We start from the raw sequence: 26115 nt of genomic DNA, 5'->3' as shown, positions 1-26115 counted from the left end.
GCTCTCAGGATCGCGCTGTTTCCTGACACGGGCGCTCCATACCCGTCGCCATTTTTTCTCTTCCTATGTTTTCATTTTTAAAATATACAAATGTAGACTAACCACCTTGATTTTTTTAAAGTTTCTTTTTACTTAAAATGTATCTTAAGAGATCATTCCAGGGCCGGCCCCGTGGCTCACTTGGGAGAGTGTGGTGCTGACAACACCAAGGCCACGGGTTCGGATCCTATATAGGGATGGCCGGTTTGCTCACTGGGTGAGCATGGTGCTGACAACACCAAGTCAAGGGTTAAGATCCCCTTACCGGTCATCTTTTTAAAAAAAAAAAAAAAAAAAAGAGAGATCATTCCATATTGGCACACAAAGAGTTTTTAATTCTTTTTTAAATAGCTGTATAGATTTTCATTGTATGTATACACCATTATTTAAATAGTCCCCTAGGAATGGGCATTTAGTTTGTTTGCATTTTTTGCCATTTCAAGCCTCCCTTCTAATGCTAACATTATGCATACATCATTTCACACAAATGCAAATAAATATATATATCCAAAGCCTTTCTCTTCTTGCCTCCTGGGATTCGTGCCAACAAAGTTGAGGACCTGTGTATTTAACTAATTGGAGTTCAATTCAATAAGTCAAGTTAGGAAACATTCACCAAGTGCCTGCTCTGTGCCTAGCAATGAACACAAAAATATGTGGTATATATTAATCAGGTATGAACCTTGTCCTCCATAAGCCAACAATCTTGCTTTCATGCTGGAATCCTGATATTTCCCACGTGTTTTTTAAAGCTTTTGTCTCTGCCAGGAGAGACAATGTCTTCCCCCTGAATCCTCCTGGAAGGGCCTGTGTGTGGCTTCCAGAATTAGGAAAAGAGTATTCCTAGTGGCAAAAAGCCACAGCTTGGTATCTAACAGGGTCCCTAGGGAAGAGCACAGTAGAATTATTTCCACCCAAAAAGCATCCTATACACTACTCCATGTGTCCAAATCTTCTCTCTCACCTTAACTAAAAAGTATCTCTTCCATGAATACACCCTAAATCCCTCCAACTAGAAGTGAACACTTCCTCCTCTGTGACCTCTCATGATTTCTGTGTCCCACATAGGCTATTATTTTCTCCCTTAAATTATACTTTTTTGTTTATATGTCTTATTTCCTACAATGGATTAGTTGGGTACCAAGTCTGATTCATCTCCAATTCTTCATAGCCCCTGCAAATTAAAATTTGGAATAGGAAAAGAATCAGTATGTCCAGGTAGTAATTTGGGGCAGGATGGAAATAAATAGAGAAGCAGAACAATCCTTGTGTAGAACATAGGGACTGGCCCAGGAATCAGGAAACTCAGGTTCACTTGTGTCTCAAGATCTTCATCTATAAAATGAGATCTGGCTGGGACAACCTTACCATGTTGCACTGAGGATCACTAAAGACAACACAACAGACTACAAAAGCCTGCTGTACAGATACAGGGAATGATAGTATTTTGATGCTTGGCAACCCTTAAGCATTAACATTTCACATATTAGCAAACCAAGGCCTAGACAGGTGAAATGGCTTGAGGTCACATCAGGAGCAAAGTGTGAAAATAGCAGAGGATGGCAACTCTAAGACCAGAAGGAGCCTATTCCTTTTCTACCTGTTTTGGGATTAGAATTGTTGTGAGGTGCACAGAGGAATCCAAGACCAACATTGGTTTTATAGCTCTTTTAATAGTTGACAGTTCTTTTTGGTGTTTGTTACAGCTCTTTTTGATGTTATAGCGCTTCATTGCTTACAAGCAAGGAGAGCAGGAGCATTAAGCTCATGTCTTCCTGAATGAGGGAAAGGGCCCACCTTATGTACCCACAAACTTCCTGCCCAAGTTCTCATTTAGGTCCTCTTATGCAAATGAGGGATGCAAGTCTTTTAGTTCAGATTGGTTGGCTATGAGACATAGCTCATTGGTCAGTTCTGGAGCCTAATTTGCATTAGGCCCTTAGGGCGTTGCAAAACAGCTGTTACCTTTTGTTAACACACAGGGGCAGCAAGCTGGGTTACAGAAGCCAAAATTCGTGATTAAGACTGCCAAGCATAAAATTTCTAAAACAGTTTCTCAAGCAGAAGGGGGCAGGCTTAACACTCAAAATGCTCAGGGTTCCCTGCTTCAGAATGTCTGAATTCTCTGACACCTGGGTTTGTCTTATTTTTGTTTTGTGAAGCATCAACCTGGCATCAGATCAGCAGAGGAATAAGAAGCAAGGAAGTTAATCTGTAGAGAAGTGAATCTCAAAAGAGGAAAAAAGAGACAGTTCATGAAAGAAGAAATAACAAGTGGCCACTAAAAATGTGGGGGGAAAGTTAAGCATCTCTAGTGATCAAGGAAATGCAAAATAATCTTCAAGATGCTATTTTCACTCACAAAGTTGGCAAATAAAATAAGAATACTCATTGTTGTCAAGTATGCCAGGAAACTGGCACTCTCATACTTTGCTGGGAGTAGTATAAAGTGATATAACTTTTGTCTAGGGCAATTTAGAAATATATGTCACAAGTCTGAAATTGGTCCCATGCCCTTTGATCCAGAATTCCCTCTTCTAGGAATTATCCTAAGGAAGGAATCACAAATATGCACAGAGATGTTCATTGCAATCTGACTTATAAAACAGAACTACAAACTTAACATCTAATTGTTAATGTAAATTATGGCATATCCATTCAGTGGAATACTACACAACAGTGATTACTGCTAACACCTACTGAGCTGTGCACTATTGCCAGACAGTGTGCCAAGTTATTTCTTTTTTTTTTTTTTTTTAAAGATGACCGGTAAGGGGATCTTAACCCTCGACTTGGTGTTGTCAGCACCACACTCAGCCAGTGAGCCAACTGGCCATCCATATATGGGATCCGAACCCGGGGCCTCGGTGTTATCAGCACCACACGGGCCAGCCCGTGCCAAGTTATTTCAATGCATTATTTATTTTAATCATTAGTATAATTCTATGAGGATGGCATCATTGTTAAACCCATTTTGCAGATGATGACACTGAGGCTCAGAGAGGTGAAGTTGTTCCATGCCACACTGCTAATAGGTTGAATAGTAGGGATTTGGCTATAGGTCTGTCTGATGCCAGAGCCCATGACCTCAACCACAGTCTTACCACCTATGCAGCTGTTAGAAATCATGTTTTAGAGGAATAGTTAATGACATTCTAAAATGACCATGATATAATGGCATGCGAAGAAAGGATACAAAATGATAGCACATGATGACAATTTTGTTTTAAGTATGAGTCGTCTTCAAAAAAAGTTCATGGAGAGATTTGTATTATTTATTTCATTTTCCATGAACTTTTTGAAATACTCTTGTATATGTATATATTTTTCGTAGAAAAACTACTATAAGGCTTCATACCTGTTAGTAATGGTTATCTCCGGGTGGTAATATTACAGATTATTTTAACTTTCATCTTTATGATGTTTTTGTATTTTTTAGTTTTTCTATAAAGAACATCCATAACTTATGTAATCAGCAAAAGTAAAAATGTTAATATAGAGATTTCAAAGCAGGCCTTTTGTAGCCTTTATGCTTATTACACATCCATAGCAATACTTCATTTTTTATCTGACTAATTCTTTTGTGGTGTTTGATCTCAGAGGTGCCATCTTTTCAACCATTCTTGGGGAATCTCTTTGGGGATGAGGAGCTATGTGGCTGTGTAATCTCCAGGGACTTTGACTACAACAAAGTGTCCTTTAGACCACAAACTCTTGTGCCTGTAATAGTCCTCACCCTTTGGACCATAGACCTCTGAGGAGGAGAGAGGGGTACTTAATTAATGCAAGGAGTCCACAGATCTTTAAATGTATAAATGTTTTTCTCACTCTGTAAGTTCTAAAAGGACAGCTACTATTGTGGGTGTGAGTGGGTGAAGTGAGATTTTTTTTTTTTAATCTTAAGAAGGGGCCCTTCTACATAAAATGTTGAGAACCACTGGAATAGAGCTTTTAAATAGTGGTTATTTAATCAAAAGCATCATGAACCAAAGGTGCTCAGTTCCTGCCCTTTGGATCAGGGTTTGCCTGTCTTTGCCCAGCTCTAGAAGAGATCACCTTTATCACTTGCAAGCATCGTCTTTGCCATCCGTTCTCATCACATTTGTGTACATTCACTAAACCACCAACTGGTTAGTACTTGTACATCTAAAATTTTTGCTCATATCTCTCCTGTTCTAACCTTAACTACTGACATCTAAAGCCAAATATGTCTCTAGCACAGCTTATCATGTAACTCTGCCCTCACCCCCTACCGCACCAAATTCACTCCTCCTGTATTTCCTCTCTAGCCATTGGCAACATTATCCTCCCAGCTCCCAAATAAGAAACCTTTGACTCCTTCACCTCCCTCACCCTTCACATTTAATTGATCACGGAGCCCAATATGTTTTACCTCCCCAGTGTATTTCAAAGCCATGCTATCTGCTCCATCCTCACTGTGACTGCCTGCTTATTATAACAGCTTCTCAATGGGTTCTTCCCCTGGGGGAATTACTCCACAAGGCAGGCAGAGAGCCCTTCCTAAAATGCAAATCTGGTCAAATGCAAATCTCCCTTGCTTAAAATCTTCAGGGCCTCCCCATTATCTACAAGATAAAGCCTAGAATCCTCTGCCTGTCATTCAAGGCATGGCCCAATCTGGCCACAGCCTCATTTTCCAGCCTCATCTCCTGCTACTGCCCACAAGGCACCTACCTTGTACTCTGGTCACACCGAACGCAGCATACATTTTATTTTTGTGCGTTTTGAATGTTCTTTTTTGTTTTCTCTCCTCTGCCTAATGACATTTCTCTTTCATGACTCACCTGAAGCACATTTCCTCTAGGGAGACTTTTCTTGACATGACTAGATGGAACTCAGCTTTCCTTTATCTGTCTCTTTACTCCATCCTGTAAATACTTATATTATCAATGCAAATAACACTCTGTGCCTCCTAAACTCTAGCCATACTGAACTTGCTGTTCTCCGAACATGCTATGCCTTTCGGTGACGTCAGCAATTACACAGGTGCTGGGAATGCCCTTCTCTCTTTCTACCCTCCTCTGCATAGGCAAACCTCTACTCATCCTTCAGGGCTCATCTCAGATGTGGTCTCTCTCAAATATGTGACATTCTCGGGTAGAGTTAGCTGTACTCCACTCTTGCTCCCCTAGCCTTCTGGCCAAACCTCAATTATAGCATTTGCCACAGAAGCATCTTATTATAATTATCAGCTTACGCAACTGCCTCCCCCCAGCCATCGGCCCCACCCCCAACCCCAGGCTGTGAGGTCTCAGACAGCAATTCATCTTTGCGTCTCTAGCACAAAGCATAATAGATAAACATTAAATACTTCCTTGATCAATAATTAAGTCTTTTATGGTCCATGGTGGCCTGGGAAGAACTGCTGGGTAGGTCAGTAAGCTTTGAATACTTATTTACGTAACTGGTCAAGGCAGTTCTGGGTAGGTGCTGGATTCATAGGCCTTTTCTAGGTCTTGACTCTAAATCTCTCCTTGTTTCTCTTCTAGGTGCTTAATGCTCAACAGTCAGTGCACTGCCTGCCCATCCTCACCTCCCCATGAGCCTTGGTTCTGATGCAACCTATGGTCATGCAGGGATGCCCTTATACCCTCCCACGATGTCATGAGTGGCGGGCAGCTGACAAGTTCCGTCACAGCAGCAGTCTGCGAAGCACCTGCCCCCAGCCTCGGGTGAGAGTCCAATAATAAAAGAAAGACCTGTGGAGAAAGAGTGGACATGGGGTCTGTGTGTGTCTTTGAGGTGCTCATGTTTCCTAAGGCTCAGGGGTACTCTTTGTATATGTGAAATCCCTTGGATACTATGGGGCCTCCTTCAGGTCCATCTGTTCACTCATGAGGCCTTTTATGAGGGGCATAGGGCAAGGAAGCTTGTTGGGCTAGACAAGCCAGAAGGCCCACTGTGGCTGAGGAGGGCTGGTTCCATGTTACCCTCTAAGGAGTACAGATCTGGGGAGGTCTCAGAAGAGTGTGATCCTTCAGGGCATGGCCTAGGACAAGGCGGGACTTTCCCTTGCCCTAGCTTCTCTGTGGCATACCTTGCATTCTGCAGGTATCTCTCCCCTTTGGCTCTTCCTCTCAAGTCCCTAGTCTTCCTCCCAGCTCCTGGCTCAGCTGCACTTAGAATTCCCTGAGCTTCACACCTGCCTCTCCTCTCTATCTTCCCTGCTAGGAGTGCAATGGTGGTGGTGCGTGTGCCTGCCTGTGTGTGTTGGAAGGTGGATAGAAGATGTGTGAGAGGCAGTAACCTAGAGACAATAAGTGAGATCCAGGAAACTTGGTTGGAGAAGGGAGACATAAGCATACTTTTGGTTGCCCTACAATGTTTTGGTGTCAGAGGCCATGGGGGCATGAGAAAGTGCTATGTCTCTTAGAGCCTCATGGGTGGGCTACAGTGCCGAGTAATGTGAGGGGAGCAGGCAGCAGCTGGATATACAGGGAGGAGGGAGGGAGGGAGAAAGGCAATAGGGGTGAAGAATGGGGCTGCTAAGGAGGCCATTTGGGGGAGAATAATGAGGAGAAGTCAAAGTCCAGAGAGGCATGAGGGCCGGGTTCTCCTGAATGGTTTTCCCACATCTAGCCAGAGAGAAACTGCTGCCTCTAACATATTCTCAAAGCCAGAGGTCAACTTAGAGTTCCCCAGTAACCTATCCCTTCCCTAGAGTGGGATTTTCAGAGCATTCAGGGATCAAGAAGCCTGGGCCCTTCCAACATGCCTGCCCTACCCCTTGTTCACCCCTTCCAAGCTTCACCACCTGGACAGGGGGACCTGAGGGCTTCATTCTGTGACTGCGAATGGTATGGCCTGTTTGGAAAATAGAATAATTTAATTAGGGCCCCTCACCTCAGGTCTGGTTGGGGGTGGTGTGGTCCATTCTTTGTAAATAAGCTGTGTGTGGGTGGAGTTAGTGTGCATGTGCAACACTGCTGATGGCTGGTGTTTAGTGCCTTGGGCGTCTGCTGCTCTGTGCGACCATGTTCTCAAACCTACAGTTTCCAAGGACCTGTTTGCCAGTTATCTAGCTCATAGACCTCTGTGTGAGGGGTCTGGTGACCCAGCCTGGCATGTGAGGGGTCTGGGGACCCAGCCTGGCATGTGACGGGTTTGTAACCCAGTCTGTGAATGGGCTTGCGGGGTCTGTGAGCTCCAGACCCAGCCCTAGCTCGACAATTGGCCCAGTCAGCAGGATTATGGGCAGGTAAAAGAGCTCGACGATTGGCCCAGTTGGCAGGATTCCGACATTAGCCTAGCTTGACATGGCCCAACCTCGACAGGCCAGTTTCTCTTCCTTCCCTACAGCCTTTGTTTCAAAGCTTCAAGGGGTGGGTAGAGAGCCCTGTGGTGAATGGGGTGTGAGAAGCAAACATATTGGCCACACAAGCCAGAGTAGAAGGCAATTGATAAGGAAAGGGAAAGAAAACAATTACTCTTCATTATTTCCCTCTTATGTGCCTGGCTCTGCTGGGTGGGACTTGAGAGCGTACAGGGGAGCTAGGACAGAGAGAACAGGGTGATGGAGACTAGTATAGGTGCTGTTTGGGGGGTTAGGAAACAAAGAAGGCTAGAGGGAATGAAAGGCTAACATGGGTGGAGACCAGCCCACCGTGGGTGCTTTCCCCAGAGCCAGGACAGCTTGGTCGTGGCTGGGTCACAAGGGGGCATTTCTAACCCTGCGGCATTCCCAGTCCAGAGGACTGTGTAAAACTGGCCCAAATCCAGTTATTCCAGCACAAGTGAAGCTGCAGCCAGGAGCTAGATGCTGTCCCCTGCCATCCCTCAGCCACCCCAGTTGGCTCCACCTCAGACCCCTGGAAAGGGTCAGGCAGCTGTTCCAACTATTCCTGTAGGTGGGTCTTAGCATGGAAACAATGTGGAACTGTGGAAAGCCCAGAAGACTCTGTGGGAGATAAATGAGGATGGGAACAGAACCTTTTCTGGTAGAAACGAAGTGTTTTCCCTCAGTGCTGAGGGGTGGGGGCCCAGCTCAGGAATGTTAACCTTTCGCCATGCAAGTCTGCTAGAGAAGAGCAGCCACTTCCAGGAGGGTAGCACAGCTGGGGCACAGGAGCCTCCCTGGCACTGGCTTCCTGCATGGAGCTGCTGGGTTCCATTGTTCCCTCTTCCTGCTCTGCAGAGGTCCAAGGGGATTCCCACAGACCATCCATTTCCCTCTGGCCTCAGGGTGCAGCAAGATTCTGAGGGCTATGGCTCTCCACCACTCCTCTTTGCCTCACAAAGGCAGGGGAGAATGCTCCCTCATTTTCACAGTGGGCTCCAATGAATCTTTGGACCCCTGCACTCATCTGAGCATAATCAAATTCAGAGGGACTCTGCTGCCCCAGCTTCCTGATGCTGCCATCCCATGGCTCTGTCTCCAGGTGTGCCCCACACATTCCTCACTGCCTCCAAGGCTTACTTAGTCTAGGACAAGGCTTATTTCCCAAGCCCATCCTCCTGTCAGGCCTTGGGGAAATCACTTACCAGAGGTTTGTCACCAAAGTGGTCTAAACCTTTCCTCCACCTCAGGAGAGGGGTGGGCCTGGAGGCAGAGTGAGCCCTTTGTGTCATCCATGGAAAGGGAAAATAAATCAACAGAAACTACCCTCTGAGTGCCCCTCCTCAGCACCATGGAATGCCCAGTCCCACTCCTGCCATCCTTGCCAGCCCGGGAGGGTCATCCTGGCCCTGGTGTGGCGGGCCCAGTTGGGAGCCAGCCGGAATTCCCGAGAGACAAAGCTCTGATTCACAGGCCAGACCCTGACATAGCCGCCCCCTCCAGATTCCTGGGGGGTCAGAAAACAAACAGGGCAACAGCCCCCACCTTCTGGCCTGGCTCAGTTCTGCCTGCCTCCCTGAGCAGACTTGCTCAGAGCCCATCAGGACTCTGCCTGCCTGTGGCTCACCAAGCAGTGGGTCTGGATTCCTTCTAAGGGATAATCATGGAGCTGCCCAATCCTGCTGCAGATTCCCCAGGCAGCACAGGTAGGGTCAGCTCATGGGCTGCAGAGTGACTGAGTTCCAAGTTTTACCCAGAACTTGGCCGCTCCCTCACTTCCTTTCAACGGTGTGGTTGCAAGCTGTGGTTTTAATTGGATGATTGGTTTCCTAAATTGTCTGGAGAGTCTTGTGTGGGGAGGAAGTATGGTTTGGGAGGGAGGGAGTAGAGGAGTCTGGGCCACTAGCAGGGTCGTTTCCTTTCCAAATGAAGGCAAGCAGGTAGACAGGCAGGCAGGTAGGCAGGTGTATAGTCTCCCTAGGCTGGGGTGGAGCAGCCCAGTCTGAGATTTTCTCCTCTAATTCCCCCTCCTTGAACCCCCTCCTTGACCATGGCTGGGCAGTTCTAGGACTGTACTATAGGTAGCTACCTTCTCAAGGGCTATTTGGCATAACCACCATTCTCCCAAGCTCTGCAGTACCCCCATAGGTTCCTACTGGTTCCCGGGAGAACAAGTGATGGACTTTGAGCCTCCAGGCCCAAGGCTAGACATTGGCAGGCTCCATGGCTTGTCTCTTGGCTGCTGACTCTGGTCAGAGTCCATTGGAGATCAGGATCCAGAATGCTGCTTTAGCCTTTTCTCAGCCCATGGAAAATGAACAATGCTCTTTAGGACTATTTCCAGGTTTCCTGACTGTGGCGGGAAGTGCAGGTATGGAGTAGGGGAGGGGACATTAAGGCCTAGGTCCATTTGGGAAGTAAGACATTGACTACTGATAATTCTCTCTGGCTGGTCTACTTCCTCTCTGAATCTTTGTGGGACATCCCCTCAGTTTTCTTTTCTAGAAGGTTGGGTAGACTGTGGGACCCTGAAGTATGAGCCTACAGTTCACCTTGAAAGCCATGGTTGCCCAGCATTTGGGCAATGCTGAGCAGCTTCTTATATAATGCATGTACGTCCAGGATCCCATCTGGGCAGTGGTCCTGGCAGAATTTACAATAATAGGAGTAATAATAATAGTAGTCAGCAGCTCTGTGCAACTAACCTGTACCAAGAGAAGACCTTGCCATGGAGTCTTTCTTTATCTCATCCCCCAAACACACACACACAGTGGATAGGATTTCTGAAGCCTGGAACCAGCCCTTCACCCCACCTTGTTCACACTTGTCTTACTCTTAGCTTGGTGCAGATCAGGGTGTGGCACACTCCAGAGATCACAGGATGTCTGTGTTTCTGTCCAGGTTAGAGCTGCTGTCACTTCCCCTGCACCTCCTCGAGATGGTACTGGGGTTCCCTGCCTAAGTCCAAAGCTGTTGAATGGGTCTGTTGGTGCCGTTGGCCCCCTGGAACCACCAGCCATGAATCTGTGTTGGAATGAAATCAAAAAGAAGTCTCACAACCTTCGGTAAGGCCTGGCCCCTAGAAACAGGTGCCTTAGGGAATTGGCTTGGATGGTGTTGGGCTCCTTTTGCTGCTGCAGCTTGTCATTCTCTTCTCAGCCTGTGCACCCCCCTTTCCTCAGCCTCCCTATGCACTCCTCTCCCCTTTCCTTCTCTGGCACTGGGGAAAGAACCTTGGGTTAGAAGTCAGGAGACTTGGATTTGAGCCTCAGTTTTAAGTAGTTGTGTCATCTTGGATAAGTTGTTTGAGTTCTCAGAATTTCAGCTTCCACTTGTTTTTTTGGTTTTTTTTTTTAAGAAAAAAAATTATAGAGGAATAATGCCTGTTATAACTACTCAATGTGGTCATGAGGATTCAAACAGGATGTGAAAAGGCTTTCTAACTTAGAAGTGCCGATGGGGAAATGAAAGAAATGATTGCCGCCTCCTCCTCTTCCTCTGATAGTTGTCCTCTATCTTGGTAGGTCTCATCTGTTCACTTTCCCATACTTTAATGCCCTCTACTCCTATCCGTGGGTTATCAGCCCACCTACTCCTCCCCAGACTAAGGGCAACTGAGTAAAAGCCTAAAGGCAATTGCTGTATTAGTTGTTCTTTTCCCTACCCCTCTACATATACCTGCCACTTTTCTTCTCCACACCCTATCATCAAAGCCCAAACTCCTGGCCTCTGGTGGGCTCTGGTGGAGGTGAGGCAGTGTGGAGAAGTTGAAACAATGCACGCTTTGGAGTCAGATAAACCTGGGTTCAAATCAGCTCCACCAGCGACTTAACTATGTGACCTTGGGCAAACTCCTTAACCTCTCTGGACAATAGTAATGCCTACTCCATAAAGTTGTTGTGAGAATTAGTTGAAATAATAATTAAGGTAAAGAGCTTGGCTCGGGTGGTAGGGAGGCAATGAATAATGATAGTTATTATTGTCAGCTAAGGGGAATGGGCTCGATGGCTGCACACAGCCATGGCCAGCCTCCAGCTTTCTACCACTTGGACTTCAGCTAATGGTTCATTTGGGGCCTGAGGAGAAGCAGACAGAGATGATTATACAACACAAAGTTTTCTCCCTCCATATCTTAAACCTCTAGCCAATGTTTCTGTCATCCTTTCGGTCCCTCGAGCTGCTTGTATTTGTATGCATCCTTGCCCATGTGTGTGCCCACACTCAACCACCCAACTTACCCTTTCCACTTACTGCATGCTCTCTTACTCAGAGGGTGGGCTCGGCACATGCTCTGTGGATGAGCAGTTTGGTGTGACTTGAATTATACCAGGGCAAGAGGGGAACCAAACAGCTGTCACTCCTAATGCCCTTGCTCAATTTCCTACCCTTCCTGGCCTGATGCTGAGCATGCAGCTGACGTAACTGAGGTCCACAAAGTGGCATTGTGAGCCATTCAAGTTTGGTATACTTCCCCACCCATGACCCTCCCCATTGGTGTTAGTATTGCCCTCCATGTGGAGCTGCCTCAGGAACCTCTGTGGGTGGGTAAGAGGGAGGGCTCCGCGCCTTGTTCCACTACAACCAGAGCAGTTCTTCTGAATCTTTTGTATGTCGAGGTTCCATATAAGTGTTTGATTGGGAAAAAAGTGTTTTGCCACTTAAAAAGAAGATTGAACATCACTGGTCTTACCCATTGTGTGCAGTGCTCGCCTAGAGGCCTTCTCAGACCACAGTGGAAAGCTTCAGCTCCCTCTCCAAGAGATTATTGACTGGCTCAGCCAAAAGGATGAGGAGTTGTCAGCTCAGCTGCCCCTACAAGGGGATGTGGCCCTGGTGCAACAGGAGAAGGAGACACACGCGGTAGGTTAGAATCATAGAGGCTGTGGTGTGTAGCCTCTCAGCCGGAAAGGAATCCCTTCTGCAACACCCTGACAGATAGGCACCCAGCTCTGCTTAGACACCTAAAGTAATAAGAGGCTGTATGCAGTTCTATTAGTCTGTGGCTAGCACTCCACAGACTGTCAACTCTTTCCTCCCTACCCCCCATCAAATACCAGCCTCCCTTAAAATCCTCCCCTGATTTTTAAAGGGGACACGGGGAAATTAACATAATATAATGTTAAGTGAAAAAACACAATGTACAGGTGGATTGCAATTGTATAAAAATGTATATAGGTGTGTGTGCATGTATACACACATATAGCAACACAAGAAGGAACTATATCAAAATGTTAACAATGGTTAATTCTAGGTGATGAAATTGGAGTTCTTTTTAATTTTCTTCTTCATACTGTCCTGACGTTTCTAATATTTCCATGACATATGAAGGATCTTCAAAAGTACATGGAAAATTCATATTACTATCTTTTAATTCTATTTTTCCATGAACTTTTTGAAGCACCCTTGTTTATTACCTCTATAATCAGAAAATAACAATAAATATTTCTTTAAAATGACTATAGAACAGAATATAATACAGTAAGAAAATAAACTATAATGCATGCCACAGCATAGATGAATCTTACAGAGTATGTTGAGTGAAAAAAAAGAAGCCAGATACAAAAAAGAGTGCACACTGTACTATTCCATTTATATGAAATTCAAAAATAGGCAACACTAATAGTTGGTTTCACAAGTCAGGATCATAGTCATTTTTGGGGGGTGAAGAATGAGATAGTGACAGGAAGGGGCCACCAGGGGGCCTTCTGGGATGCTGGTGGAGTTCTAGTTCTTGATCTCAGTACTGGTTACACAGATGAAATCATTCTATGGAAATTCACTGAACTGTGCACTTTTGATTTGTGTACTCTGTATATATTTCAACAAAAAATTTAATTAAAATTTTAACATAAATCCTGCCCATCCTGGTTTTGATTTCTCTACAGAAAGTCTATAGGGAACTTTCTAAGTCTTTCAGATAACCAAGATCCCCACCTTTCTCTCTACCATGTGGCATAGACAGACCCATTTCATACTAAATAGACCTTCCAGGATCAGAGTTATTCTTCTGCATACAGGGAGGACTGCACCTCTTTTTGTCTGGGTAGCCCAAAGATACCTGATAATGCTAATAAATCAGTTACACTGAGGAGAAGATGGTTGTCAATTGCAGGATGTTGACCATACTGCTAAACTTCACAGGCCTTTATGGAAGAAGTCAAGTCTCGGGGCCCCTATATCTACTCTGTGCTGGAGTCAGCTCAGGCCTTCCTGTCCCAACACCCATTTGAGGAATTAGAGGAGCCTCATTCTGAGAGCAAAGGTGGGTGGTCTTCCGCTCTTCCCTATTCTTCTTGAGCTATGTACCGCTAAATAAACACCTTCCTGCACTCCCCAAACTCACCTTCTCAGCTGTTATCTGGGAGGATAGTTTTCTCCTAGAAGTCTCTCTGAAGTTAGGAAGAAGCAAGATTCATACTGCAGGAAAAAGCAAAGAGAACAGAGCCTGGAGCAGTGGTCACCAGTGTATGGTCCAAAGCTGTCTGTGGCTCTCTGGAGCCTCACTTGTGGCCTTTTAATGTATGAAAAAGAAAACAAAACACTCAAACGAATTGATCTGAGTTAGTGAATAAAAGTGACAATATGTCCTTTAAAAATCTACTGCTTTATTCCAACATAGAGGGACATGTGTGCTCTCTAATCAACCAGCAAATAAAAAATCATCTAAAAAGTTAGATGATGACTTTTCAGAGGAAAATTGATTTTGGCTCTTTGATCCTGACCCTGGTGACTTCTGGCCCCTTCTCTTGATAAAGAGGGCCACTCTCAGTCTAGATTCAAGTAAGGCTGCAGGGTGGTATCCATGGCAATTAGGTCTGAGTGGTGGTCCAGCACACTCTCTTCTCCAGAAAGAATTCTCAACCCTCTGAGATAGCTGCGAATAGCCTGGAAGGACCCTTCATTAACTGAGCCCTTTGTGAATGCAGTTTACCCTCTCAGTTTACTTCTAGCCCCTCAATAGGAGGGCTTGTACTTAATTTGCTACCCAATGGGCCTCAGATAGGATAAGCTCAGGAGAGAGCAGAACAGTTCTAGTTAGCCTGGGATTTGGGGGCTCTGAATCTTAAGGGGAGGTCTGAGGGAGAAAGAGGGAACCTATAAATTAGGAGCCTAGGTATAAAACACTGGGCACATTATATCAACTTCTCTCAGGCTGAGCCTTCATAAAATGCCTCCCTTTGGATAGAAGCAGGCAGCTGACACTAATTGCAAAATCACATTCCAGGCTCACGCAAACAGGACTCTGGAGAGGCCACCTCACTACACCTCTTAAAATATTTTACTCACTATTTACCTTGCCCATTTTTAAAAAATATGAAGAAATCTTCATGATATATTAAGTGGAAAAAAACAATATGGTTTCTTGACTGTGGTGGTGGATACATAAACCAACACCTGATAAAATTACATAGAACTAAATGCAGCCATCCCTTGGCATACCTGGGGATTGGTCCCAGGACCACCCCCCATACCAAAATCTGCAGATGCTCAAACCCTTTATATAAAATGGCATAGTATTTGCATATAACTTAAGTACATTCTCCCATATACTTTAAATCATCTCTAAATTACTTGTAATGCCTAATACAAATTGCTATGTAATTAGTTGTTATACTATATTGTTTTTTAAATTTATATTATTTTTTATTGTTGTATTATTACTTTTTATTGTTTTTTTTTTTTTTTGATTATAGCTATCCTGGGGGCTTGAAGTGCTTGCTATCTCATTATGATTTTGATTTACGTTTCTCTGATGGCTAATAACATTGAGCATCTTCTTGTTTGTTTATTGACCATTTATATATTTTCTTTGGAGTGATGTATATTTAAATCTTTTGTTCATTTTTAGATTTGGTTGTCTTTTTTTTTTTATGAGTCAGTTGTAAGAGTTCTTTACATATTCTAGATACAAGTCCTTTATCAGATTTATGATTTGCAAATATTTTCTCCCATTTTGGGGAGCGCCGCCGCGCTTCCCAAGCGGCGCACTTATCCAGTGCGCCACCGGGCCGGCCCATACTTTTTATTGTTTTTTTAAAAAATATTTTTGATCCCTGGTTGGTTGAATCCACAGATGCAGAACCCACAGATAGGGAGTGTCAACTGTAGCACATGTGCACGCACACACACACACACACACACAAAATGAATACAAGTAAAACTGGCTAACCCTGAACAAAATTGGTGGATTGTGTCAATGTCAATATCCTGGTTGTGATATTGTACTGTTATTTTGCAAGAGGTTACCATTTGGGGAAACTGGGTAACGGGTACATGAAATCTCTGTATTATATTTTACAACTACATGTGAGTCTACAGTGAACTCAAAATACACAGTTTAATTAATAAACAACAACAACAACAAAAAACCTGAATGTGCAAAAGTAGCTCAACCATGGAAAAATATGTATTTGTGTGTATGTACGCCCACACACATGTATGTGCATTTTACAAAGAGCTGTTTTTGTCTCTGTCTTTTTTCTGGGCTGCCCCTGCCTGGTTGACGTGGTCTGGCTTCCTGCCTGCCCTTTCAGATACCTCCCCCAGACAGCGGATCCAGAATCTTAGCCGCTTTGTGTGGAAGCAGGCGACAGTGGCCAGTGAACTATGGGAGAAACTGACAGCCCGCTGTGTGGACCAACACCGCCACATTGAGCGCACTCTGGAGCAGCTGTTGGAGATCCAAGGGGCAATGGAGGAATTAGGCACGACTCTGACCCAAGCTGAAGGAGTCCGAGCCACTTGGGAGCCCATTGGGGATCTCTTCATTGATTCACTCCCAGAGCACATCCAGGCTATTAAGGTATGCAGGCCCTCCTCCCCTGGCTGCAGTCTACCCCAAGACCTGATGCTCTCTCCAGACCTTGACAATGTTCCTGCTGCTGAGGTGCCATTGTTGGCCTGGACTATAACTGAGCCTCTCTCAGTTTATATGCTGGATATGGGGCTGCTTTGGCTGGAGTCTCTTCTGTTTTTCTATTTTCTAATCTTTCCCTGGCGTTTTCTGAGGAGAGGAAAAGGATAAGGACAGTGGCCACCCACACCTTAGTCTGGTCACCCTAACAGGCAAGCACCTAGGTTGTGTTGTTGAAATAAAACCTCTGGGTGAAGAGAGAGGAATTGCAGTGAATAACTAATGGTTCCTCTTTCCCACTCTCTGTCTGCTATGGCCCGTGGGCCCTGGTTCTCAGCTATTCAAAGAAGAATTCTTGCCCATGAAAGATGGAGTCAAGTTGGTGAATGATCTGGCCCACCAACTTGCCATTTCTGATGTGCACTTGTCAATGGAGAATTCCCGGGCTCTGGAGCAGATCAACATCCGGTGGAAACAGCTACAGGTAGAAGAGCAGCCTGGACAGAACTGTGGGGAGGCACCTCCATATAACTAGGCTTGGGGGCAACTTCTTCAGGCCTAAAGGAAGTGAAGGGGTATTGAAATGGGACCTACATGGGAAAAGAGGAGTAGAGAATGTGGGGCCAGGAAATGGGCTTCTCAACCTCTAAGCTGCAGAGAATGATTGAAATGAAGAAATGAGAGGGGCCTGTCTAGATTTGGCCACTCAGGGGAGACAGGGGCAGGGGAAGAGTGGCCTGGAATTAGGGATGCTCTGTTCTGACCTTTGGGAGTGCTGGGGAAGGGCTAGGAGTTGGTGATGGTGGGAGGGGCCGGAACCAGAGAGAAGTCAGCCTATGAAGGAGTGCCTAAAGATGCCCGGAGTTGTCTGGGGATCCCACACTGAATAGCTGGAATGAATCCACTGATGCCCTATCTGTTCTGTTCATAGGTGTCAGTTGGTGAGAGGCTTAAGCAGCTCCAAGATGCCCACCGGGACTTTGGGCCTGGGTCACAGCACTTCTTGTCCTGTACGTGAGCCAAATTGGACTTCACTTAGCAGAACCTCAGCCACCTTCCAAAAGAGCCTACTGTTGTCCCCTGGGGGCTTGATGGGAGTCCAGTGTACCTTGGCTTCCAAGAAGCAGTAAGGATAAAATAGTGTAGCATAGTGGTTAAAAGAACAGCCTCTTGAATCAGACAGACCTGAGTCTGAGTCACAGTGCCTCAACTTATAGTTGTGTAAGCTTGAAAGAATAGTTTAACCTTTCTGAACCTCAGGTTATGGGACTTAAATAACTTTGTTCAACGATATTTATCAAGGGCCTACTGTGGGCCAGCTACTGTTCTAGGCACTGGGGCTGCATCAGTGAGCAAAACAGACAGAAATCCTTAGACTTGTACAGCTTACATTCTAGTTGGGGAAGCCAAACCATGAACAAATAGGTAAAATATATCCCAGGTCAATTAGTGACAAGTGCTATGGAAAGAAATCAAAGTAGGGAAGGTATGGATAGGGAATGCTGGACTTAAGGGGAGGCATAGCAATTTTGAATAGGATGGTCAACAAAGGCCTCAGTGAGAGGCTGGCCATTGGGCAGAGGCCTAAAGGAGTAGGAGGAATGAATTTTGTGGATGGCTGAGGAGAGAGCATGCCAGGCACAAGGAACATCAGCTGCCTGGACCTTAAGGCAGGGGTGTGTCCAAGGACAGCAAGGAGGCCTGTGCAGTGTGGAAGATAGCAACATTGGGGAGGAGCTGGGTAGGCCGGAGCTCAGAGGGCGGGCCTTGTAGGCTATGGAAGAACTTTGGATTTTATTCCGAATAGAATGGAGGACCTCTGGTGGGTTTGAGCCGAGGTATGGCATAATTGACTTATGTTTCAACAGAGTCAGTGTTGAGACTAGATTGCTAGGAGCGAGAGTCGGAGCTGGGAGACCTGTTAGAAGGCACATTGCAATAATCCAGATGAGGGGTATGGTGACTTAGAGCAAGGGCATAGCAGTGGAGATGGTGAGAATATGCAGACAGGAAAATTAGATATGCACCCAAAGCATTGAGCATAGTGTCTGGCACGTAGTAGGAGCTCAGTAAATGTTAATTATAAATAGAATGACTGCTATTGTAAACACTGGCATGCAGCTATACCTACAGAGGGCTCTTGTGCCAGGGAAACTGCAGTGAGCACATTGGCCAGGTAACCTGGGCCTTTCCTGGAAGATCCAGAAGATAAAGACACAGGGCAGAGAAAGGCATGAGCTTCTGGAGTTCCTCATGAGAGAGAAATGGGCAGTACCATTCCCCACTGTCACAGAGGATTGAGAAGCTTGTCCTTCTGGGGGAAGGGCTTTGAGCCCCATGAGGAAAGTAGGGTTCACTTCATATCCACAGGAGCAATTCTGCTGCCTGCAGCTGAATAGACAGAAATGGGCCTGCTGGGGGAGAAGATTGTCATGGTGGCCAAGGCCAGGTATTCCTTTTCATGCCTTTGCCACATGTCTAGTATGTTAGGGTATCAGTGACATTCTCTTCCCCTTCCTTTGCCCTAACATCAAGGAGATAAGAGTGTTCATTAGAAGTGTTTGCCCCACTCTCAGGGGCTGTGAAGAGCTGGCAATGAGCGTCAGGCATCCCCTTTTGGGCTTGACCACCTCTTTGGGAAGATAGAGCAGGGAGTGGCCAGGGGGCCTGAAGAGCATTAGTGGCCAGCTTTCTTTCTCTTTCTCTTCTTTACCAGCCTCTGTCCAGGTTCCCTGGGAAAGAGCAATTTCACCTAATAAAGTTCCCTACTACATCAAGTGAGTGATTGTCTAAATCAGAAGTGGGTCAGTCACCTGCCCACCCCCTCCCTCACCTGTCTTTTGGCTACCTGTCCCTGTCACTCCTTGTCTGTTGGGATTCCTCCATCCAGTCCAGTTTTTCTCCTACTCATCTCAAGAGCTCAAGATTCTACCTGGGTAAAGGCGAAACCTTGTGCTTTATCTTTAGGGTTCACCCTCAGATCCTACAGCTTCTTGCATCCAACATATCACTGAGTGGTGCTTGCAACGTGTGGGGAGGTGGGGAGGTGGGGAGGTGGTGTGGACACTGGTGCTATTGATGATTTTGTTCTTAGCCACCAGGCTCAGACCACATGCTGGGACCATCCCAAGATGACAGAATTATACCAAACCCTAGGTAAGGATGTGGTGTTCCTGTATAGGGTGGGGATCTATATAGCTGCTTCTGTCCTGTAATGTCCATCAATGGATGAATGGATAGAGAAAATATGGTATATCCATGTAATGAAATCTTATTCAGCATTAAAAAAGAAGGAAATTTTGCCATATGAGACAACATGGATGAAACTGGAGGACATTATGCTAAGTGAAATAAGACAGACACAGGACAAGTACTACATGATCTCACTTATATGAGGAATCTAAAATGGTCAAATTCATAGAATCAGAGAGTAGAATGGTGGTTGTCAGGGGCTAGGGGAGGGAGATATGGGAAGTATTGGTCAAATGGTACAAAGTTTCAGGTATGCGAGATGAATAAGTCATAGAGATCTGCCGTGCAGCATAGTGCCTACAGTTAACAATACTGAATTATATCCTTAAAAATTTGCTAAGAGAGTAGAGCTCAAGGTAAATGTTCTTATAAAAAGATAATAATAAAGAGGGTGCTTGGAAACTTGGAGGTGAGGTATTATTATGATGATGGTTTCACGGGTGTATACTCATTTCCAACTCATCACATTATATACACTAAATATGTACAGCTTTTTGTATGTCAATCATACCTCAATAAAGTGGCTTAAAAAAAAGAAGAGAAGGGAATTCCAGTCAATAAGCAGGTGGGAGTGGAAGTGAATGCCTCATGCTTTCTTCAACAGCCTTCCTTCCTTTCCTCTCTGCACCTTCCTCAACTGGAGGTTCTGCATTTTCCCTTGGACTCTTTTATTATCATATTAGGAAATTATTGCTTGTAGATGTGAAGTTTGATCTGCTTTGCAAAACACTGTCCAGGCTATGATGAGTGTGACTTTTATGTGCCTTATCTTTGCCTGCTAACAGAGACTCACCACTATGTTGCAAAATTTACCATGTTGATCATGTGACCACATTTATTTTCACTGTTGTAGAGTGTTCCATTATATATAACATGGTTTGTCTATCCATTCTACTGTTGATGGACATGTGAGTTGTTTCTAGCTTGGAGCTAATACAAACAGTGCTGCTGAGGATTTCTTGTACATGTCTTCCACTGCACATGCATAGGGGTTTCTCCAGGGCATGTTTTTCAGTCTGCAGCTTATAACATTATTTCAGTATCTTGTGATATGCATTTTAAAAAACTGAAATAGACTAGGAAATATCAATGTGCAACAGATCCTAAGCAAGAGTCATATTTGATAATTAATTTTGTTGTGTTTTTACTTTGTCAAATCTAGAAAGGAATTACTTCCTGAAATGTTTGATTCAGTTATTTATGCATTCACACGTGTGTATGTATACTGGATCATGATATAAAATGAATTTCTTGGTCATAAAATGTTTGCGGGTCACTGCTCTGGGATATATATAGCTGGCTGGGTGGTAGAATACATGACTATTCCATTTTACTAGGTAATACCAAGTCGTTTTCCTAGGTGATTCTGTCAGTTCATACTTCCACTGGCAGTTCTCGTTAATCCACATCCTTGTTGACACTATTTTTAGACTTCTATTTTCTGACAAGCTGGTGGGTGTAGATGGTATCTTATTGTGGTTTTAATTTGCATTTCTCTGATCTGAGTGGGTCTATTTCTGTTCTTTGCAGCCGATCTGAACAACATTAAGTTCTCAGCTTATCGCACTGCCATGAAGCTCCGCAGAGTCCAGAAGGCCCTGCGCTGTACGTCTCCTGTTGTACTTCCTTATGACCTTCATCCCCCACTCCACCCCCGTTGCTCATCTGTCTGCTCTTTCCCAATTTCATCTTACCTTGACAAGGATTGTTGATTAGCTTGGTGGGAATTCTCCAAAGGCTGAAATGTGCTGGCTGTGAACCTGCTCTTTCCAGGGCCTTCTAATCTCCCCAAGCCCCGGACTTGTTTCTAAACTAAACCCAGAGCTATCCTCCTCCTTTTCCCTTTCCCCCTGTCTAACATGAATAACCAAACAACTGTTCATGACACGAAGTATCCCAGCCTATGGTTTGCCACCTTGGGGTTATTGAATGTAGCAACAGAATTGTTTAAACAAATGCCAGTAGTTAGGACACAGTGTGGCTGCAGATATAATGGGCCTTTTGGCCTTTCTTGGGGACACTGTTCATTCAGGCTTTCTGGCCCAGGCAGGTCTGGCTAGGCTGATCCAGCATTGGAGGTAATTAAAATGTCTTCCTGATATATGTTACATTTACCCAGCCATACATGAGCCTTCATAGCCAGTGTCTAGGTTCTCAGAACAAGATTCACAGACAAACTTATTTGCAGTTAGAACTTGTGAAAAGATTGAGAAACTTAAAATGGGATTTGATCCATTAGGAGTTAATCTAACATAGGAGGTTAGTTTATTTACATCCCACCATCTTTTTGAAGCTCATGTAAAAGAACATGGGTTTAGAAACATGTTGGGTTAATTTAGGAGAACTTTTGCTGCCTTCCCCTTCCTTGGGATTAGGGTCTTGATAAAGGCCAAGCTTGTATCATACTTGCAAACAGTTGGTCTGGAGATTGAGTCAAATCTGGTGACACTGGTGGCCTTTTCTAATCCCTGGGCTTCTACTTTTGACTATATTATTTCCTTCTCTCCTTTCCTTCCCAGTGGACCTGGTAACTTTAACCACAGCTCTGGAGATCTTCAGTGAGCACGATCTGCAGGCCAGTGAGCATGTGATGGACGTGGTGGAGGTCATTCACTGCCTGACTGCCTTATATGAACGGCTGGAGGAGGAAAGAGGCATCCTGGTCAATGTGCCACTCTGTGTGGACATGAGCCTCAACTGGCTCCTCAATGTTTTTGATAGGTAAGGGCTTTCAGCCCTGGAAGCCTCCAGGATAAAGTGCAATGGGACATCATGAGTGGGCATGGTGGGAAGGGGTTGCTCCCATGGTGGACTTGGACCCAACTCAGCTGGGAGCATGGTTGGCACGGAGCCCTGCTGGGATCAACTCTGTGAGGGAAATGACTGCCAAGTTATTAACCCTTTACATATATTCACATTCTCAGTCTCTTCTTTTAAACCTAGTGGTCGCAGTGGAAAGATGCGGGCATTGTCCTTTAAGACTGGCATTGCATGCCTCTGTGGCACAGAAGTAAAGGAAAAACTTCAGTGTGAGTACAACTCCAAAGTCTGGAGTGGTGTTGGGTGGAGTGAGAGGTGTGGTAGGGAGGAGGAAGGGTGTAAGATACGCAGAAGGTAGGTCTTATGACTCGGTAGAGGGCTACTCAGGCCACCTTATAATGCTTCTTGGCTCAGGCTACTGTAAAGAACACGTGACAGCCAAAGGCCAAGATGGGCCTGAGGCCTGTTATTGTTCCCAGTGTCACTCTAAGGCATTTGATTTCTTCTGATCTGATGTAAATACATAGCTAGGATCTGCATTGGTGTCCTGGGGTACCCAGGGCCCTGACTTTCTAGTTTTATCCCTTTCTGGCCTATCGCACTTAGCCCTCTCCCAGTCTGAAGCTCAAGCCATGTCACACATTCTACTGGAGACTTCTCGTATTACTACATGGGCAGGGTGCAGTAATCCCCATTATCTGGGAGGTGGATAGTTTGTACTTCCGTAGTTTTTCACCTCTCTGGTGTGCAATACCTTTGCTTTTTCCTCCATCCTCTATCTTGTGTCCAGTATTGTGAACCTTTCTGCAGTAGTGTCATTTGTTGTTGACTCCTAATGTGTGTTGTCCACTCTGCTAATGGGGTGAATGCTGTGTTAAATTAGACATGGTCCCTGCTTCAAGTGGTTTACAGTCCAGAGGAAGAGATAGAAGTACACAGAAAGCATTTTAAAAGTACTAATAAGAATAATCCAAATGGCAAAGGACATGTGCTATATCAGATCACAGAAGAGAAATGACAGTTGTCTGGGAAAACTTTACAGGGAAGGAGACTTTTTCATACATGTTCATGGCTATGATGTTATTTGTTTCTCCCAACATTCCTTTGAGGTGAGATGTACAGTGATTATTTATCCTCACTTTACAAGTAAGGAAACTGCAGCACAGAGAGGCTCATGACTTACCTAAGATTCTACAGCTAGTCAGTGTATTTTCTAAGGCTTAGGCGAGGTATGAAGTAGACAGACAGAACCTCTGGAGGAGCTTTGCTAAGGTTGGATCGGTACAGGGAAGGTCCTAGAAGGGCCAATGTAGTCCATATTTAAATAAAAGTATCATAGTATATTCCACAACCACTTAGAGATAATTTTTAGATGATCAGATGCTTTGAATTAGCACCTATTTTTGGATTATCCGTTGGGGTTTCCTTCCATTTGTGTGGACAATTGAGAGATGACTGTAGTATCAGACTACATGAGCTGCATGGGCAGGAGAGCATCCAGCAGCCCAGCTGTGACTCATGTTCAGATGTCCCTGAGCCCATACCTTCTCATCTTGCTTCCTGAGGAATCTGTTTTCCCAGCAGTGTCATATCTGTGTCTGGTACTGCTTTTACACACAGCTCTCTCTCTCTGTTCATCTCTCTCTCTCCTTCCCTGATGCTCTCTGTCTATCTCACTTTTTCTCTCTGAACTCAGAGAATGCTCTTTTTAGAACTCCTGGGCTTCTAGAAGGTCAGGGATGGACCTCTAGATATTCCAGTTTCAGAAGTCATTAGCTCAGTCTATATGCTATTTCCCTGTTTTCCTTTTTCTGCTCTTTCTCCTTGCACCATTCTCTTGCCATTCCTGCGTCGGGTTTGGCCATTCTTGATGGTGGGGCCAGCAGACCTCTTCAGCCAAGTGGCCAACTCAGGCAGCCAGTGTGACCAGCGCCACCTTGGTGTCCTGCTTCATGAGGCCATTCAGGTGCCCCGTCAACTGGGTGAAGTGGCAGCCTTTGGGGGCAGCAATGTGGAGCCCAGTGTCCGTAGTTGCTTCCGTTTTGTGAGTATGGAATAGGGGAGGGAGGGAGGAAGGGAGGGAGAAAGGGATATGGAAGAGAGGGTAGGAAGAAAGCAAGAAGGACTAAGAGCTAAGCTTTTGATCTGAAGTGCTCAGATGTAAGGGAATTTGTTGGGATGGGACAACAGGGCAGGGGAATCTCTGGGCTCTAGGGTCAGAGTCCTGTTGGGGAGAGTGCTAGCTCAGCTAGGGCAGGACAGAAGGTGGACACCTCTAGAGAACAGGCTGACCCAGGCCCTGCTGGTTCCCTTGCTTCTCTGAGGGACAAGGCACTTTGGGCCTCAGTCATTCCCACTGGGCTTCTTGTTTCCCTAGAGCACTGGGAAGCCAGTCATTGAAGCTTCTCAGTTCCTGGAGTGGGTCAACTTGGAACCCCAGTCCATGGTGTGGCTGGCTGTTCTGCATCGGGTCACCATTGCTGAGCAAGTAAAGCATCAGACCAAGTGCTCTGTCTGTAGGCAGTGCCCCATCAAGGGGTTCAGGTAGGGAAAACAATAGTTACTGGGATGATAATAATAAATATGCTATGTGACAAATCAGATATTACAAAACAGTGTATTACATAATTATTATATAATTATAGCTAATCTGTTGTGTGTTACTATATATTGCTATAATCCTTTCTGTTGCAGAATGTTTAACTTCTAAAATAAATTGGAAATTATGAAATATTTTATTGTTTTAGTTGTGTTATAAAGTATTATAGACCTACAAAAACATATAGAGAATACCATAAGAATACCTATGTACTAAATGGTGTGCTGGCAAATGTTTCACAACCGACTCTCCAGAAAGAAAAAAGGAAACATGATTTGTAGGGTTTACTAATTTCCGTGATGTAAATACTCCCACCATGGCTGATGTCAGGCTACCTACAGGAGGTCTCTGGGCACAGAGTTGGAAGAGATGTTTAGTCGCACACCGTTTATAATATTTCCACCATGCAGATACAATAAATGTAAATAACTTATAGAGCATAGGGAATAGGAATTAGGAAGTGATGAATTTTGAGTATTTTTTACCTTTGTTTTTAATATCACTTATTTGTAAGTTTATATAATTTAATTTTTAATAATGGCTGTATTTAACAACTGGCTTAGAAAATCCCTGAGATTTTAACAGCTAGCTCTTGTGAGCTGGTGTGAGCTAGCTCTAGCACACCATAATGTATACCCATGACCAAGCTTAAGGAGTAAAACATTATCACAATACATTTGAAGTTTCCCTGTTACATTCCTCTCCTTCTCCCACAAAGGTAACCACTAGCCTGAATTTGACTTTCGTCATAGAACATTCAACTTTTTAACTTTTTAAGGCACTAACATACAAACTCTCCTTACAACCACCCTTCTTTTTATAAGATGAGCAAATGAGGCACAGAGGTAGAATGTGACTTGCCCAGATTCACACAGCTAGTTAGTATTAGGTGGTCTGACTCCTCTAAGTCTACATACTTCACTGTTCTGTGCTACTAGGTCCGGGCAGTTCAGCTAGGTGTTGGAAGTGGATCTGAAGGGCTATTCTGTATTCTGTAATAATAGAGTTATTATTATAAATAAACTTAAGAAATAACTGTTAGTCAGCTCACCAAAGGCTGGTAGAATAAACTGCCTTCATGTTGGAAGTGTAACTTCTTTCGGGTACAGGGTGGGACCTGGGAGGTTGGACCCTTTTGAGCCATTCTTGTTTAGAAAGCTATTTGGTATAATGAGATCTCTATACCTGGTTCCCCCAGCCCTTTAAAAAAAGGCAATGAGATCATGCTATTTCCCACATTTCCTGGGCATCTGGGCTTGTGATTTCGTGGAATTTATGGTCTCTAGAATAAGGCTACCATCTGTTGAGGACTCA

General features: G+C 44.8%; 1 protein-coding gene across 3 annotated transcripts in view; it reads left to right on the top strand.

The window, feature by feature from the left end:
* Window positions 1-5547: 5547 nt before the first annotated feature.
* DRP2 (dystrophin related protein 2) overlaps window positions 5548-26115 on the top strand; it is a 31610-nt gene continuing 11042 nt past the window's right edge. The window contains exons 1-14 of one of the 3 annotated variants that reach the window (XM_008584679.1): window positions 5548-5732; window positions 10238-10401; window positions 12040-12196; window positions 13478-13598; window positions 15871-16139; window positions 16528-16674; window positions 17122-17200; window positions 18907-18967; window positions 19285-19346; window positions 20973-21047; window positions 21962-22163; window positions 22386-22471; window positions 24089-24246; window positions 24580-24746. In XM_008584679.1, the coding sequence (XP_008582901.1) occupies window positions 5616-5732; window positions 10238-10401; window positions 12040-12196; window positions 13478-13598; window positions 15871-16139; window positions 16528-16674; window positions 17122-17200; window positions 18907-18967; window positions 19285-19346; window positions 20973-21047; window positions 21962-22163; window positions 22386-22471; window positions 24089-24246; window positions 24580-24746 (1865 nt within the window). In that variant the 5' untranslated portion in view covers window positions 5548-5615. Of the gene's footprint in view, window positions 5733-10237; window positions 10402-12039; window positions 12197-13477; window positions 13599-15870; window positions 16140-16527; window positions 16675-17121; window positions 17201-18906; window positions 18968-19284; window positions 19347-20972; window positions 21048-21961; window positions 22164-22385; window positions 22472-24088; window positions 24247-24579; window positions 24747-26115 lie in introns of those variants that run through there. The other 2 variants (XM_008584680.1, XM_008584681.1) reach the window with 2 other exon arrangements.

Source organism: Galeopterus variegatus, unplaced genomic scaffold (genome assembly GCF_000696425.1).
Source record: "Galeopterus variegatus unplaced genomic scaffold, G_variegatus-3.0.2 Scaffold3332, whole genome shotgun sequence".
Taxonomy (NCBI): domain Eukaryota; kingdom Metazoa; phylum Chordata; class Mammalia; order Dermoptera; family Cynocephalidae; genus Galeopterus; species Galeopterus variegatus.
Note: the sequence above shows the minus strand (reverse complement) of the source record. Positions and strands in the feature narration are given on the sequence as shown.